The 18,443-nt window shown below is 46.5% G+C and overlaps 1 protein-coding gene across 10 annotated transcripts in view; it reads right to left on the bottom strand.

Annotated features, from left to right (window-relative positions):
* Positions 1 to 5,348: 5,348 nt before the first annotated feature.
* RAPGEF2 (Rap guanine nucleotide exchange factor 2) overlaps positions 5,349 to 18,443 on the bottom strand; it is a 245,375-nt gene continuing 232,280 nt past the window's right edge. For 9 of the 10 annotated variants that reach the window (XM_033421514.2, XM_033421515.2, XM_033421517.2 and 6 more), the window contains 5 exons: positions 15,471 to 15,623; positions 12,878 to 13,103; positions 11,484 to 12,043; positions 8,893 to 9,165; positions 5,349 to 7,427 (listed from right to left, as the gene is read on the bottom strand). In XM_033421514.2, the coding sequence (XP_033277405.1) occupies positions 7,402 to 7,427; positions 8,893 to 9,165; positions 11,484 to 12,043; positions 12,878 to 13,103; positions 15,471 to 15,623 (1,238 nt within the window). In that variant the 3' untranslated portion in view covers positions 5,349 to 7,401. The remainder of the gene's footprint in view (positions 7,428 to 8,892; positions 9,166 to 11,483; positions 12,044 to 12,877; positions 13,104 to 15,470; positions 15,624 to 18,443) is intronic. The other variant, XM_033421520.2, reaches the window with a different exon arrangement.

Here is an 18,443-nt window from a genome sequence, read left to right as displayed (position 1 = left end):
TGGATAAGCCACATGGCCTCACCAGGGACTGTACCTCGTAGGGTGGACACCCCTTCCTCAGCGCATGCATCCCTTCCCCGCGGATGCGGGAGGTGGAATGGAGACCACTTGGGGCTTTGAGTCCCTGGACAAGAACCCTTCTTGACTTGGTTTTGAAAACCAGTATCATCTTCTCTTTTCTTTTTAATTTTATATTGGAGTACAGCTGATTAACAACGTTGTGTTAGTTTCAGGTGTACTGCAAAGTGATTCAGTTATACATATATATGTTGTTTTTTATTTTTCATATTGTTTGCCCTTATAGGTTAGTACAAAATATTGAGCAGAGTTCCCTGTGCTGCACAGTAGGTCCTTATTGGCTATCTATTTGGAATATAGTAGTGTATGTTCATCAAACTCCTGATTTTTTCCTCCACCACTCTACCTCTGCCCCCCGTTTCCCCTTTTTTAACTGTGAGTTTCCACATCTGTGAGTCTGTTTCTGTTTTGTAGATAAGTTCACCTGTATCATTTTTTTTAGATTCCACATATATAAGCAATAGCATATGGTATTTGTCTTTCTCTTTCTGACTTCCTTCACTTGGTATGATCATCTCTAGGTCCATCCATGTGGCTGCAAACGGCATCATTTCATTCTTTTTTATGGCTGAGTAATATCCCATGGTTCAAATGGATACATGCACCCGATGTTCACTGCAGCACTATTTACAATAGCCAAGACACGGAAGCAACCTAAATGTCTGTCGACAGATGAACATAAAAATCAGCATCATTTTCTGCAATGTCTCCATCTTTGTCAATGTAGCTTCTTCCACCTTACGCACTCTGATTAGGAATTTTAAGTCTCTTAAAAGTCATTTTTTTTCGATGCCGGGGGAGGGGCTTGATTTTACCTTTAATTTCTCATGTCCCGTTGGACATCAGGTTCTACTGATTTATATTTCCCTTGAGCCGTCTTTGTTCATCCCTCCCGTCCCGACCCCATGCCTCCCGGCCTGGGTGACCCCCTTCTCCTCACCCAGCTTTGCGACTTGTACTCCAGCTGAATCAGATCTTCCCTCCAGACCATTATCTCAGCACAGATCCTTTCTTCTGCTCTTTCCCTTCCTTTTTCCTTTTTATGAACATTTATCAAGCCCCTAAAACAACAAATACAATCTCTGTAAAACATTTTTGTCCTACGTAATAGCACACTCCCTTGCTCATTCCAACCAATTTCTCAGTGTCTCCAAATCCCGAAGCCTGTCTAGTTAGGCGTGTCTCCTCGACGTCCAGGCATCGCGGAGACCTCAGGGGCAGCCAAAGACTCTCCCCTGGATAACTAAGCCTCTGTCCATCTTCCATTCATCTTCAGCCACACAGAATTTAGCTCCTAGACAGTCTTTTATTCTTTGCTCCCTTTTGGTTAATCGTAAATCCTTGCTAGCCTTGTCGAGAGTCATTTATTTGTCCGCTACACCTCAGTAAAGAAAATAGAAATATGTTCAAGTTAGTTTCCTTCTGAATATTCACCAGTACTGGGCGCAGTTATAGACGCCCTTCAGTAAATGCATGTTGTAGAATGTACACCACCAAGAGTGAGCCTAACGTCAACTGTAGAATGTGGGTGGTAAGGACGGGTCAAGGTTGCGTTATCCATTGTAATAAATGTACCACTCTGGTGGGCGATGTCAAGAGTGAGGGAGGGGAGGGGTATATGGGACTCTGTACTTTCCACTCAAATTTGCTGTGAACCAAAACACTGTCTAAAATGTAAGTGCTTTAATAACAAATACATGAATGCATGTTGGCTGATTTTGACTGTCCAATCTATCTATAACTGGGCCCTCTAGCGGCCCCGATAAGACGCTCATTTACTAAAACCTTTAACACTATCCCAGGCACTGTTCTAGATGCTGAGGACAGTGCTTACAGGAGAGGAATGGCTCCCCATTCGGGTTTCAGGAACAACAGCCCAGAGAGCCCAGCTGCGAGGACAGGTTCTGAGGCTGCACATTCATGCTGGGGCAACGATGCCCCAGCACTTGGTTGTTCCCCAAGAAGCAGGTGTCTGCTGTTCTCGGCTTTGAATGCCCCTGCCGTCGACCCCTCACCTTCCCGACCTCGTGGCCCCCCTCTCTTCTTACTCATGCTTCTTGCAGTCTCATCACTTCTCTTGTCGCACAGCTTCTGCATCCTGACTGGGTGAGCCTTTGCTCTTTTTCACCTTCGCACAGAAATTCCCCAGAGAGAATGTGATGAGTTCAATTTGGTTTCCTTTCCCTACCGGTCACTGTGCTCCTTTCTAGGACCTTCTTCTAGACGGCTAGCAAGCCTGGACTGGCAGCTTGTGGGCCAGGCATCTCATATCTTCGATCTAGCTGTGATCAAGGCTGCTTGGTAAGGTACTCATTTATGATCCTGGGATCCCTCAGTTAAGTTTTCCCCTCTCAGGTCTGAGAAATGGGAGACCTTCAGCCAAAAGAAGGCTATAATTGGAAGGCACTTTGGTTCACTTTAGTGATATCTGTACGTACCTGGTATCCAGAAAAGTGCCTGGATCACAGGAAGTGCACACGAGTGAAATGAGCTCATTAAGCCACACCTGGTAGGTTTGGACATACTTTCATCTTCATGCTACACGTGTCTAAATCAGTTTTATAGTCTTGTTTGAAAAAAAGGTTCCCATCTATATAAATTAAGGAAAACCTCAAATACTGGGATATACTTTTACTTCATTGGTTCCCATCAGACCACACCGCATGTCAACCACTTGGTCAGAGTTAATATTATGAAAAGTTCCTAAATTTTATTAAACTAGCTACAGAAAAAAAAAAAAAAAGGAACTAGCCTTGACTTTTGAAGTGTTGAATACCCTACGGTGAGTTTAGTTCACTAGTTTTTCGCTTCTATAAAAATTGGTCGTTTGTAAATTTACTTCAGATACGATATTCTATGCTTAATTTTTCCCATAATGAAAATGGTTAGGATCGTACTGAGTGCCCATAAAATAAAGCCTCTTCTAAGGTTCTTTAACCTTGCATGCAATGTTTTGATCGCTTCTATACATGTCCCTGTTACGTGGCCATGGCTCTGTAAAAATTAACTGGGCAAGTATCATTTCAAAACATAGGCAGGAGTCTTACTGCACTTGCCTTGTCCTTGGCTGAGATATGAATGTGGAAAAACGTGCAATTCACAAATTATTGTTTCGTTCCAGTCAGTGTTTTTGTCTCCCTGTCAGCTGGGTAAACCCTCGTTCACTGTAAGATCTTTCTGAAGGGTCCTGGCCCCTGGCTGCAGCCTGTCCTACTCATTTACATTCCATTACTGCCCCTTTCAGCCTCCACTGGCTGACAATCTTGTGAGTATTTGCAAGATCATTCGCTTCTCCAATCAGCAGCTTGACCCCCTCAGTGCTACACTTCCTTTATTCTTTGAGTAACAGGGGATCAAGGACTCAGAGAGCTTCCTCTTTTTCTTCGGCACGAATAGAAGTGAGAAACACATTCCTTGAGAAATACATCAGCACACAGACCTACCAGGTGTGTTGATACACACCTTTTCAGCAGCCTGCATCCTTTGAGAACATTTTGAGAGATTATCAGTGGCTTGGTGATCAAATATATTAAAGTACAGATGAGCATGAACTCTACACCTCCCAGAAGAGGGAAGGAGTTAAAGCTGAGGAAAGTATTTGGAGGGTTTTAACCTGCATGTATGGAAACAGAACCAGGTCCGTTTATAGTCTTTCTGATTAGAGAGGAGGGCTTTCTGCCATATTCCTACAACGTGGCAAACGTCTGTTATTAACATGACACAGAGTAAACTCTGTCACTACCACTGATCACATCTGATGAACACATACTTCTTACAAACCTGGAGTGGAGTCTTTGCTACTTAAAGGTAACCTAAAACATAACCGCGGAAGAACAGGCATCATGTCTGATTTGTCATTTTCCTTTATTTTTAGCAGAATACAAAAAGTGATGAAGAGGTAATTCCTCAAAACATCAGATCTTTAATATTTTTCAAAACACACTAGAGAGGGCTTCCCTGGTGGTGCAGTGGTTGAGAATCCGCCTGCCAATGCAGGGGACACGGGTTCGAGCCCGGGTCTGGGAGGATCCCACATGCCGCGGAGCAGCTAAGCCCATGTGCCACAGCTACTGAGCCTGCACTCTAGAGCCCACGAACCACCACTGAGCCCACGAGTCACAACTACTGAAGCCCGCGCGCCTAGAGCCCGTGCTCCACAACGAGAAGCCACTGCAATGAGAAGCCTGTGCACCTCAACGAAGAGTAGCCCCCTCTCGCCGCAACTAGAGAAAACCCGTGTGCAGCAACGAAGACCCAACTCAGCCAAAACAAAACAAAACAAAAACAAGCTTTTTCAATGACAGAAATTTAAGGAGAGCACGGGTTGCTGTTGTGATAGGGCTTCCCTGAGCGAAGGGTTTTATAGTGAACAGATGATAGAGGCAGACACGTGGGAACACATGTGTCCACACGGGGCACCTGCCTTCTGAACAGGTACAGCTGAAGCTACAGGAATGGTTTTCATTCTCCAAATGGTTTTGGTGGCCAGATTATCAAAATTTACTCACCAAGGTAGCACAAATGCCTCAGGAAGAGTTTTAAGTTTGGCCATTTTCCCTTTAGCATCAGGACTGAACGCCTGCCATCCTTCTAGACGCCTTCTCATTTCCTCACATTTCGTGCTCGTGTTTCCACAGCCTTGCCACTCCGCCTTCTGTGGCTTCCGGGTGGGTGATGGACGGGACTCTTATTAACGCCTGCTTGAGGATAAGAAACAATCCTTGATTTCAAAATGTGCTCGACAGGGTTGCTGCTTAACTGATTCTCACCTTTTTAAATGTAAGTGCCCTTCTCACAGACCAAAATATTATTCAGACCTATCACGCATTAGGACTCGTAGACAGAACAATGATATTTGATGTACAAGTTCCAAATCACTTGCTAGATTGTACTCTTAACTTAGCGGCCATGAACTTAAATGTATATTGGGAATCAAAAATATTATGTCCCATAGAGATTTTTATTGGAAAAGAATTGGGCAGAGACAGATGCTACGTATTCGATAGATACATAGTGATATCGTAACTTTTCACTGAATCTCAAACACTATGAATTCTGGACACATGAGTGATATTAATTTCTGTTAACATGAATGATATCAATTTCTTTTCTCTGAATCAACAGAAAGCTACCTAAAAGAATAGGCTATTTGGGCAGTTTTAGGCGACATCGTCGGTCTACCCTCAGTGCCCTGTGGACTCGCGCCTGCAGTGAGATCCAAGGGCTTTCTTACGCTTCAGTAAGAAAAAGCATGCACGAGTCGTTAAGAATATAGGCAAGGCATTATGTTATATTTATTTATTTTCCAGCTTGTACAAACTGGACGTAGAAGCATAAACATAGTACATTTCTACCATTTTCAACAAAAATATAACCAATATGTACAATTATTGTATTAAAAATACAAAAGGGATACAGACTCCACCAATGTCTTTCTAAAAGACATACAGGTACAAGTAGTATCAAAAGTATGAGGAAATCACCAGTTAATTGTACATTCTGCACTTGACATCACAGAGCGAACTGAGGTTACAGTCCTATGTTCTACGGTGACTTAATGCTTAGATAACATTTGTGCGACTTGTGTAGAGCAAGAGTTCTGTCTTTCTAGATGCACGTGAGGTCCACGGCCTAGAGGAGAAAACTGGCAAATAACGCGTCTTACATGTAAAATTACAAATGCATCATTGATAATGTCATATATAAGCAGGTAGACAAATGCCATGATACAGGAGAGAATTATTAAATAAAGCACTGACATTGCTTTGATACAGTGAAAAAACACTGCAATTTGACTTTTAAAATTGGAAGCTATTTACGTTTATCTACTGATCAATATGATCAGCTGAATTTAATGGAAAAAAAATCCAAGACCAGCAGTTCCTCACATCTGAGTACTACTCGGATTGGCAGCCTTCACTTTTCCGGAGTCTGTGCAAAAACAACACAAAAATAGACTGGAGGGGTCATCTCAGTCCTTCTGGGGTTAATAGCAGCTGTGAACACGTGGTTGCTACACTCAGGCCTTCTCCGTCTCGGCGTCCGTAAAGCCACTTACGGGTCAGTCTTCGGCGACCAACCCGCCTTGCAAACAAAGGCTGGCGGACCGCACTGGGTTCTGGATCTTTTGATCATCTTCACGTCAGAGGCTTGTTTATTCCCTCATGGCGACTGATCGATACGGGGAGGCTGTCTTGGAAGAGCAGTATGAATAGCTGGCCTTAGCGCCAACACCCCGAGCTGCTTTCACTGCAATGCTATCCAGTTATAAACGTGGCTCTTTGAAAACAAGCAAGAGAATCCCTAAAGCTAAATAAACAGAAATCAAAGAAACATAATTTAAAAAAACATGGGGTTTGCCGTCTGTCTCGATGGAGCAGGACACGCCCTCGGGTGACACTGCCCTGTGCTCCACAGGCTCAGACACAGGACGCAAGAGTCCCAGTTCCCTCCCCGGCCATGTGCAAACAGTTGTAAAGAAGAGCCCCAGCCCCTGGGGAAGGAGGGGCCGGGGGCCTTGGGGTCTAGGTAATTGGCTAACATCTCACGCTTCCAGGATAGGGTGCTTCCCAGGCGCGGCGGGACACAGGAAGCGGGGCTGTGGGCCGGCCTTCCCTCTCCCCGGTGTGACCACACCCTGTCCGGCATATTTGGTTTTTGAGAAACCCCGGCTGGCAACCCTACTTAAAGGTTCAAAATAATACTGTAAAATCATTAAATGGATATAATATTTACTCTCTGAACACAATCATTAAACTCATTTAAAAGAAAAGAAAAAAAAAAAACCCAAAAAAACGGAGGAGGGCACTGTAAACAAGCGGACAAGCATTTGTACTCAAAGGATTTCATTGTTTTCCTTTGTCTTCCTTGGTGGGTTAAAGACCCCAAGTAGTTCCATGGCTGGCTTTTCTCCCGATTCCAATGAAACCAAGTGCTAGGACTGGATTGAAATCTAAAAGGAAGATTTTTTAAAAACTCCTTCCAGGCGTGGAGAAGTGCAGCCAGAGTGACTCATGGGTGGTGATGACCTTGGAGTCTGGAATGATGCTGTGTGACGTGGCAGGCGGCCACAGGAGCTTGGAGACGCTGCGCTGTGCATTCAAGCAACAAGGCGGAAAAGTGCCAGGGCGGTTTCTTCACAGTATTTCACATGCAAAGGGGACAGGAAGAAGGAGGGAAGGAGCCCCATGCTGCTTTTAAGGCAGGGAAGGAGGCAAACGGGTCCACCATCCTCAGAGTGTGAGCTCCAAGGCTCTGACGCTAGGGGACGTCTTCTTGTGCTCTCCTGTGGGTGGCCAACACGGGTGCAGAGGAGCCCGTGCCTCAAACCGCAGACACTTGTTCGTCTTCTGCCGACGCAACCACGAAAGAAAGGAAGAAACAAAAGAAAAATCAATAAGCGAGCAAGTCGTTTTCTTGTGCTTAGAGAGAACGTGTTCACCGACGTGCTAAATAAAAATACCACAGCTATGTTCTCTTAGTATAGGTCACCTAATGATCCTCAACTGTTTTTCTACCTAATGATTAATCATAATAAAAAAGTTTAAGGGGCTTCCCTGGTGGCGCAATGGTTAAGAATCCACCTACCAATGCAGGGGACACAGGTTCGAGCCCTGGTCCGGGAAGATTCCGCATGCCGCGGAGCAACTAAGCCCATGTGCCACAACTACTGAGCCTGAGCTCTAGAGCCCACGAGCCACAACTACTGAGCCCGTGCACCACAACTACTGAGCCTGCGCTCTAGAGCCCAGGAGCCACAACTACTGAGCCTGAGCTCTAGAGCCCACGAGCCACAACTACTGAGCCCGTGCACCACAACTACTGAGCCCGTGCTCTAGAGCCCAGGAGCCACAACTACTGAGCCCGTGCACCACAACTACTGAGCCTGCGCTCTAGAGCCCATGAGCCACAACTACTGAGCTCGTGCGCCACAACTACTGAGCCTGCGCTCTAGAGCCCGTGCACCCCAACTGCTGAGCCCGCGAGCCACAACTACTGAAGCCCACACGCCTAGAGCCCGTGCTCTGCAACAAGAGAAACCACCGCAATGAGAAGCCCGCGCACCACAACAAAGAGTAGCCCCCGCTCGCAGCAACTGGAGAAAGCCTGTGTGCCGCAACGAAGACCCAACACAGCCAAAAATAAATAAATAAAATAAATAAATTTATAAAAAAAAAAGTTTAAAATAAAGCATATGGGATGCACATCTTTAAATATACATACCCACTATAAAAATACATTGTATATTTACTGATTGGAAACTCATGAATGATAAATTCATTGAAAAAAGTTATAAAACAACACATGACTTCTTAAGTAATGTACACGTGTATACATATAAAGTCTAGAAGGATATATAACAAAATGCTAATGGAAGTTATCTGCAAGTGGCAGGATTACAAGTAGTTTTCATGAATTGTGTTTTGCTTCTTCCTATAATGATTATTTCCAGAATAAAACATGTTAAACTCAAACCTTAAAAGCAGGAGGAAGGAGGGGGGCATGGTCTCCCCCTTCAACCTCACCCCAGCACGGCCAGCTGGACTCGTACAGAGAAGGCAAAAGAGCTCTAGAGAAGTGGGTTTTCCCACCAGACTTTCATCTGGGACTCATAGCATTTCCCCAGAAAACCGAGGATTAGGAGGGAAATGCACCCATGCCCACACGGTATTACAGGGGACCCCTCCGCAATCTTTAGTTATTTCTCCAGCCACTTCGGAAAGAGCAAAACGCAACCCAACGGCTGGCACCAAGGCCTGGGGCGGGCGTGGAACCCCTGGCGGGAAGCAGGGCCTCTGGGGGAAGCGCATGTACCGTCCTCCTCGGTGGCAAGGCCCGGGGGCGCGCAGGGGCCGGGGCGCGGGTCGTCGCCGGGCCGGTGCCACTGCGGCCGCGGGGCGGGCCTGGCGCCGCCCGGGGCGGGGGTCTCGGCCGGCCGGGCCAGCATCCTGGACCGCTGCAGCGCCACGGTGTAGTCCGGCGGCTTCCGGGCGGGGTGCGGGTGGGCGTCGGGGAAGTCGGTGATGGGGATGCCCACGTAACCCGGCGGGGTGGGCGGCGGCTCCCGGTAGCGGCCCTCCTTCCTCGCTGCGGGAGGGAGAGACAAGGCGCTGCGGTCAGCATGGGAGGGCGGGGGAGCGCATCCCAGGCCACGTGCGCTCATCGGGAAGGAGGAGGACCAAGACGAACAGCGCCCACGGTGAAAGGCGTGTGGGGCTGTGCGCAGGGCGGGGCGCACCAAACCCGCCACGCACCGGGTCATCTCCGGCGGCACAGGCAAAACTAAGCAATCTAAGTACCTGTAACTCTCACCGGGTCACCGCAGAGCGACTCTACCTGTCACGCAGTAACCAGGCTAACGCCCAACCCTGGGGTTTACTGGAAACACGGAGCAAAGGGAACAGAAAGACACCCAGTCCCACGCCTGCAACACGGGAGTGGTGCCTGTCAGCGGTTCCCTCCGCTCTCCCTGCCCCAGGGGCCAGGCGAGCTGTTCTTCTTTGCTGGGCCATCTACCCTCACCAGGCAGAGAATCAATCCCAGGTTACTTTCAAGTCTTGGGCCTCACTTCGGAAAATAGGGAATCACAATAAATTTGGAAGAGTAGTACAAAAACTGATGCAAATTTCGAAACTTAAAACCATGTGCATGTGAGGTATGTATTTTTCTCGAAGTCCTTTTATATTAATTTCATGACAAAACATGAATCTGTAAAGGCAAGTAAAAGCAAAGTTTTATTATCTTCAACTTTCTAGACTCAACTGTTAGGAACTTAAATCATTCTTCTTTCCTTTGCAATAAAAATTCTGTGTATTCGTTTGTTAAAAGAAAGTGCTTTTCTATTTGCAATTGCCAAGACGTGCAAGCAACGCGTGTGCCCATCAACAGATGAATGGATACAGGAGATGTGGTACATATATACAGTGAAATATCACTCAGCCATAAAAAAGAATGAAACATTGCCATTTGCAGGAACATGGATGGACCTAGAGATTATCATACTAAGGGAAGGAAGCCAGACAGAGACAAATGTCTTATGATATCACTTATACGTGGAATCTAAAATATAATACAAATGAATTTATACACAAAACGGAAACAGACTCATAGATTTATGGTTACAAAGGGAAGAAAAGAGGGGAGGGATAAATTAGGAGTTTGGGATTAACAGATACACACTACTTTACATAAAAACAGGTAAACAACAAGGATTTACTGTATAGCACAGGGAACTATATTCAATAGCTTGTAATAACCTATAATGGGAAATAATATGAAAAAAATATATAATTGAATCACTTTGTTGTACACCTGAAACTAACACAATATTGTAAATCAACTATACTTCAATTTAAAAAAAAGTCCTTTAAAAATTGCAACCTAAGAATAGGTGTTAACTGTCTTCTCCTTATTCATCTTGAAAAGATATTAAACTCGACATCCACCCACGACTACGTGATAAAATAACTACAATTTCCCTACTAATGAAAGTGATGTCTGTGAAGATTATATTCCAGAATTTCTCACTCTGTATCCTATGATGTATCCCTACACTTTATACAGACATTGAACGTGCCATAGAGAATATATCCCGATAGCATTGAAGGAGCATAAGAGACTTCACAACAGAAACAGCAGCAGCAAAGTGATAGTGTCTTTCGTCTACTTATGAACTGCTAACTAGGCACTAGTGTTTGCAGAGATTGTGTTTAAACCTCATAGCAACTGCACTGGTAGAAATTATTAAATTCATTTTACAGATGAGGAAACAGACACTGTTTAGTGCCTTGCCCAGTGTCACAAAACTAGGAAAGTGGCAAAGCAGGGATTCAGACCCCCAGCCTGCCTGACTCCCAGGCTCTTGCACACTACCTTACCTCTCGGCACCCTCCTCCTTGTTCTATCCTGTGCAGAGGGAATCTGTCTAGCACAGAAAAATTTACCTGCATAACAAACATCGACAGAAGATTTTTAAATATGCAAAGGGTAAAGTTCTAAATATACAATTCAAGGGAACAAAATACGATAGTAAAACATTTAGAACAGTTCCAATTAAACAAAAAAATATTCTTCCTCTAGAGAGAATGGCCATCCTTCCTGATAATTTTCAGCTGAGAAGATCAACGTCAGAGCAGGTAACACCCATAAGGACAACCTACTGATCCCGACAGCTACGGTGCATGGAAGGTTGACTGCTGCAGGGTATTTATAAGCACCTGACCACAGAACCTGGAGTTTTAACCACCATTCATTTCAAAATCCTGAGTGCACTGCTAACTTGGAAGGCCTACACGGCAATGGGTGGGGCAGAATGAGGAGGAGGACCGCAAACACATGCTTTCACTTTTGAAATAAGTCAGGGTGCAGCCACGACCCAGACATGACAGAGCCCGCGGTCAGCTTACCGATAAGCCCCTTGGTGGCGCTGGGCGGCACGGCCACGTGGGCAGCCATGGCGACGGGCTTGGCTTCTTCGGCGCTCGCAGACATCATGCTGCTGCTCTCAGCTTCGAGGGAAACGTCCTTCCCCCCCCTTCGCTTGATGGTGCCCGTGTCCCCCTCCGAGTCTTCTCCCCAGTACCCCGTGGAGGAGGCCCAGCTTGCCCGGGACTGGGCTTGATCGAGACTCTCTCGGCTTTGACTCTGCCGGTTGTACTTTGTGCTGTGGTCGGAAAACATGATTTGGTCCACGTGGCTGCTCGAGGCCCATAATCCTGCGGCGTCCCCTGAGTAATCGAAGTGAGTGTGCCCGAAGGGGAGCGTCTCCCAGCTCCTCTGCTGCTGGATGGTCTGGATGTTGTCGTGGGAGCCGCTGGAGCACGACGTCCAGCTTCCTCGGCCACTGTCGGCAGCGTCAAGTGAGGCTCGGTCCCCCTGGTCTTGGGAAAGTTCCTCTGTGCTGGGAGAAGAGATCACTGTAGCTGCAGCGTACAGGCCCCGGCTCTCAGACAGCGGTGCACAGGACCTAGGCGGCCAAAGGGAAACAAAGAAAAAAAAATAATAAAGAGAAGAGGAGGGGAGGGGAGGGGGGAGGGGGGCCAGAAAAGAGGGGAGGGGAGAGGGAGGGGACAAGAGAGTAGAGGAGGGGAGGAGAGGAGAGGGGAGGGAATGGGAGGGGAGACGGGAGGGGAGGGGAGGGGGGAGGGGAGGGGGGAGGAGAGGGGAGGAGAGGGGAGAGGAGGGGAGGAGAGGGGAGGGGAGGGGAGGGGGAGGAGAGGGGAGGGGAGGGGGGAGGGGAGGGGAGGGGAGGGGAGGGGAGGGGAGGGGAGGGGAGGGGAGGGGGGAGGAGAGGAGAGGGGAGGGGAGGGGGGAGGAGAGGAGAGGGGAGGGGAGGGGAAAGGCCAAGATTGTTAACTAATAATTCTGTGCTAAAACGCAACCACTTTTTCCTCGAAAGGCGGCCTCCTTTCCTTCCAGAAAGAGGATTAGGCCCCACCAGACTGAGCGACAGTGGCCACTCGGCCCTGTCCAGTTTCCTCCCCTGTGACGTCACCACAATATCAACACGGGGGAAAGGAGCACTGACCTGCTTACAGTAAAGGAGCACTTTCCTTACAGTGTTCACTACAATCTGACTATTTCGGGAAAGCAGCTCATTGGACTGAGCCGCCCCCTGCCCTCAGCGCAGAGCAAACGTGTCCCAGCGCAGGACGGACCTCACTGGGAAAGCAGTCTGCGTGACGCTTCGTGATCGGGAAATGGTGAGCGTCAGAACTGGGCTGGGAGAGCGCCCCTGGGCGTCCCGTGAACAGCCCCGCACACGTGCAAGAGAGGAGCGAGCACACGGACGAGCCCCTACCCCAGGCTGCACTGGTCGGGCTCCCCCGCCGGCCGCCTCTCCGGCCGGCCTGCGGCCAGGCTGGTCTCCACAGTGCCGACCGATGGCCTCTGGCGCCGTTCGTCGGGCAGCGAGACGGGCAGCGAGTCGAAGGAGGAGTTGCTGACGATACTGGACCGTGAGGAGATTTCGCTGTGGCCGGAATCTGAGAAGTTATCCACGGTGCCACTCGGAGCCAAAGTGTAGCCTGCGTGGGAAACACATCAGTCCTTAGAACCGAGGGTTCACGGCGTCCAGCTGACGTCTCCTCAGTAGCAAAACCAGAATGCAGGCCATAGGTGCCACCACGGAACTGGGGAGAAAACACTCTGCTTGGGGACTGAGCTACAGTCAAGTTTTACTCAATTGCAGTTTAGTGTGTTTGATGAACGTTTAGAGAGGAAAAAAGAATACACTGTCGTATGACCCAGGAATGGTTGCAGACTGGATCACGGCACGACCCGACGCTGCTCTCTCAACTATAACTTATACTACATTAGTCTATGTAAACGAAACTATGAAGAATGACTCGGATGATATTTAAAAGTATGGTTTTCTTCTCAACCTGCAAAGTCAGTAGTAATTTTGTTTTCAACGGCGTTTTCACTTTTAGAACTTTACAGCATAGAATAACTCCACTGGAAAGATCTGCATTATATTTTTATTTTTTAATGTTGGGTTTTTGTTTTCTTGAATTAATTAATTAATTTATTTTGGCCATGCTGTGAGGCATATGGGATCTTAGTTCCCAGACCAGGGATTGAACCCGTGCCCCCTGCATTGGGAGCACTGAGTCTTAACCACTGGACCACCAGGGAAGCCCCTGCATTATAATTTTAAATGGACATGTATGAATAAGAAGTAAGGCCTGAAGAAGATATCTTCGGATTTCTGCCATTTGATTTTTCAGCATTAATAATATATTGGATAAATCACATGGAAGCCAATTGTTTTGAAGGACATAATGTACAAAATCTCCATTTTTCTCCCTGGACCGTCACGTCACTATGTCGAAACAGATGTCCATTTTTTGGCCTGAAGGACCCTTAACTCTTTGTTGCTAAAACTGAAAGTCACAAAGGAAGAGAGGCTTGTCTTGACATCTTTAACAAAAAAATCCAAATACTCCTTTCTCAGTATTCATTTATTTTTTACTGATTTTATATGATTATATGTACCCAATGAAAACCTAATAAAACAATGCCATCTAGAGCACCTACATGTTGCTGATTTACTCTCTGAAGAGTACTTCCCCATCCTTTCAGTAAATTATGAATTCCTGATTTATTTTTTTAAAAGGTTGCACAGGTCTTGATAAGATTTCACGTGTTCACCTATGAAATGTCTTCTTATAAACCACGCTGCAGGTTCTGACAGACAAGATTTCAAACCCTCCCTGAACAGTCTACCCCCCACCCCGCAAAAAACAAAATCTCTGGAGAAATAATCCCTCAGGTGGAGCATGTGGCATGGGGAGGAATCGTCCCAGTTTCCTCAGCTAATAAGATGATCCCTTCCCCTGTCTTTCCTGCTGGCCCACCTATCCTGTAGGTCCGTGGTGCACTGTTATTCTTGTTACTGTTCTCGCTTCCACGAGAAGATGGGGAGCTGGTTTAGTCCAACTGCCCGCAGCCAAACGATCTCAGCTGACTGCCACTGCCACCCAACGACGGACGAGAGAAGAATTCAGACGCACCCACTGAACAAGGACTAGAGACTGATACCCACATAGAACGCACACATGTCTGAGACAGCTGAAAAGTAAAGCAGGAAAGGTACTTGTTGTGCCGGTGAAATCTAACAACGGATTAATCTCTTTGGCCTCGTCTAGTGAAAACTGTCCTGGCCGTTTATTACCGGCTTACTTACGCCCATTCAATTATAGGGTAGGGGAGAAAGTAACCCCGCGGTTATGCAGCAGAAAATGATCTAGTATTTTAAGATAAGAAAGCATTAATATCAGAAGGAGAGTTTGAGTGCCTAAAATTTAATCTCCTTAAAAATAAAACAAGATAGCAACAAAAAAGATAATCCAGACTCATGTTAACACAATGAAAGATAAATCAGGAAGATAGTAGTTTTTCTTATGTTTTTATAGGCCTCTACTCTGTGATGAATGCTATGTAATTATATTTAGTTAGAACAACTGTTAGTATAAAAAGAATTATTTCCACACTTACAATCAGTAAAAAAAATGAATTTTTGAAGGGGCTTATATAGTTATATAAGCTTGACACTATTTATTTATAACTATAATATTAAAAAGTACCAAAATTCTTCCAAATTTATAAACTGAGGGGAAAAAAAAATCCATTGGGTGTTACATATCATGTCTTTTTTTTTTGGCGGGGCGGGGGGGGCACTTGTGCGGCTTGCAGGATCTCAATTCCCCAACCAGGGATCAAACCCACACCCTTGGCGGTGAAAGCATGGAGTCCCAACCACTGGACCGCCAGCAAATTCCCAAGGTCATTTCAAACGACTCTAATGTCAGAAGTGATGTAATCTCTAACTAGAACTGATCGCAGCTGAAAGCACAGGTCCCCATGAAGGAGAAGAGGGGTCACCCAGTCACCTTTCCTTGGCGAGCTCTGCGGGGAGGTCGGCGGGGAGGAGAGCCGGGAGGACGCATCCGATACCGTGTCTTCTGCCGGCCTCTTGTGGCGCTCAAGGCTCCCTTCTTCAGACAAAGCAAGAATCTTCTTTAAAGCTTGTGGAGAGTTTATACCTGTAAGAGAAAGAAAATGATTTCAACATGCATTTCCAAGACTGAAAAGACTACCGTGAAGAACAAAACCACTTTTTTTGTGTTAAGATTGAATGTCACATGTCGTGGCAGGTTGTTTCCAGGCTCGATGGTCTCTGTACTCTGCCCGTGTAAACAGTGAGATCGCAGGGGGCACCAGGTGCCTGCCGTGTGTCTGCTGACACCTGCCGAGGACCAGAAAGGCTGCTGCGGCCATTCCACTCTGGGTTCCAAACCGCGACCACCACCCTCTTCAACAATACATCAGACAGCGATGAAGAAACAAAGAGACGATCTGGAAATACTCTGAGTTAGGGTGAGAGCGGCGCAGCTCAGAAGATTTATCAGAACTCAAGTTTGGGTTGGGAACAGGTATTTTGGTGGTGTTGGAAAAGTTAGCTCATGGGACGTGGGAGTGATGGAAGGAAAGCCAAGAGCCCAAAGGAAGTAGTGAGAAAACAGACTGATGGAGCGCTAAGAAATCAGGCCAGTATTTGATCAGTAAGCGGATGACAGAGAAGGCAGGAGGGGACCCAGAGAGTGCCGGGTCCCAGAAGGGTCCTGCAAGCCAACAGGGAGGGCTCCCAGGAGTGCGGTAAAGGGGCGCGGAGGGGGAAGCCATCCAGCGCAGCGCCAAGTGCACGATCTAGTCGGATGACGTAGGGCGGAAGAAAAAGGATTCCATGTGCCAATACCAGGTGATTTTTCCCCTAAAATTTTACTTTCAGGAATGAGGGAGTCACATTAAGAGATGTTTTCTAAGCCTCATTATGAGGCACTCTCAGTTACCTCATTCTGAACAACAAAGAGACCGGAGGGAAGGCATTACAGGTTGACACTACCTCAGTGAATGTTAGTTTTTATGTTCTCAGACTTAACAGAATCCATTAAAAAGGAGGCAATGAAATTTAACGGAGACCTAACTCTTCATTTCACCTCAACACCTGTAAGTGTTCGATACTACTTTAATACAATCTTTTAAAAATGGCTTTTCAAGCAATCTTTTAATTACGTGTGCAGATACTGATATATACAGGGTACATGAAAATACCAGCTACACTAAAGCTACACGAATGAATAGCCTTGATTTGGAAAAGATTTCCAAGCCAGCATCATTCACAGATTCAAAAAGTGCTGCCTTCAAACAGTGAAGATGGATGTGAAGATGCTATGCCTCAGAAAAATCTGTTCCACTTCAAAAGTAGCTCTAGGGATGACGAAGACACTGAAGTGAAAAATACAGGAAGTATTCAGACAAAATTTATTTCATGAATGGGGGTGGGCCCAGCATCTCTAAGTTACTCTGTTATATTCTGTGACTTTAAATGTGAAACTATCCTAAGAAGACACATGACTATCCCATCCGCATTTCTAAAGGTCATAAATTCAAATAGGCCTAAAAATATTGGAGAGAGAGTCTCTCTGGGGAAGGGGGCTGGGGATGGCTTTCCATCAGGTACACCTACATGGGGGTTAACAGGCTGTGTCCATATCAGAAGCTCGACAGAAAAGAGGCAGTAGAGGTCGGCTTGCAGGGGACTTGGGAATATAAGAATATTAACAACACAGTGGAGAGACTTCCCTGGTGGTCCAGTGGTTAAGACTCCACGCTTCCACTGCAGGGGGCACGGGTTCAATCCCTGGTCGGGGAACTAAGATTCCGCATGCCGCGCAGTGTGGCCAAAAAAAATAATAATTAAAAAAAAAAACCAAAACAGTGGACAAAGGAACACTAATTCAGTTCATTTGTGATAGGGGGAACAATGTAAGTTTTTTTTTATTTTTGGCTGCGTTGGGTCTTCGTTGCTGCACGCGGGCTTTCTCTAGTTGCGGTGAGCGGGGGCTACTCTTCACCGCGGTGCGCAGGCTTCTCATTGCGGTGGCTTCTCTTGTTGCGGAGCACGGGCTCTACGCGTGCGGGCTTCAGTAGTTGTGGCACGTGGGCTCAGTACTTGTGGCTCATGGGCTTAGCTGCTCTGCGGCATGTGGCATCTTAATTCCCCGACCAGGGATTGAACCCCCATCCCCTGCATTGGAAGGCGGATTCTTTACCACTGGACCACCAGGGAAGTCCCTGCTTTGGCTCCTTTAACATTCACGAACTGACTGTATTTTCCTCCCAAGTTACAGAATCAGTGATTCAACAAATGAGAGTTCGCCTCCAGATGAATCATTTCACTTAAAAATATTCCGCCTAAATTCCAGCAACTCACTGATCATAAGGCAAAGCTAGTTTAAACAAGGTATATGGACAAAACAGCCTCTGTACTTGTTAAAAATTAAATGAGTAATAGCATAATTTCCCCATGGCATGCCTTGCCTCCACTGCTATGACAAATGAGCATGATTAAATGAGATGCTCTATGAAAACAGTCCTTCTCACGGGTAAAAGTAAAGTTTAACTCTGTGAACATTAATGTCTCATAAAGAGGGAACAACCAGAGGGACACTCAAGTATACCAGATGAAGTTACCCGTGATAAGTATCGCTTCCTAGTCTGAGAAGCAGGCAGTGAATGAACAGCACCAAAAGAGGGTTGTGGGTTGTTTGTTTTTTTGTTGTCGGGTTATACGAGCCGTCTGCATATTTTGGAAATCAAGTCCCTGTCGGTCACATTGTTTGCAAATATGTTCTCCCAGACCAAATGTTGCCTCTTCTTTTTTTTTTTTTAATATTTATTTATTTGGTTGTGTTGGTATTAGTTGTGGCAGGTGGGCTCCCTGGTTGCGGCTCGGGGGCTCCTTACTTGTGGCATGAGAACTCTCAGTTGCAGCATGCAATGTGGGATGTAGCTTCCCGGAC

This window comes from Orcinus orca, chromosome 4, assembly GCF_937001465.1.
Source record: "Orcinus orca chromosome 4, mOrcOrc1.1, whole genome shotgun sequence".
Classification (NCBI taxonomy): Eukaryota; Metazoa; Chordata; class Mammalia; order Artiodactyla; family Delphinidae; genus Orcinus; species Orcinus orca.
This window is presented reverse-complemented; position numbering and strand designations above follow the sequence as displayed.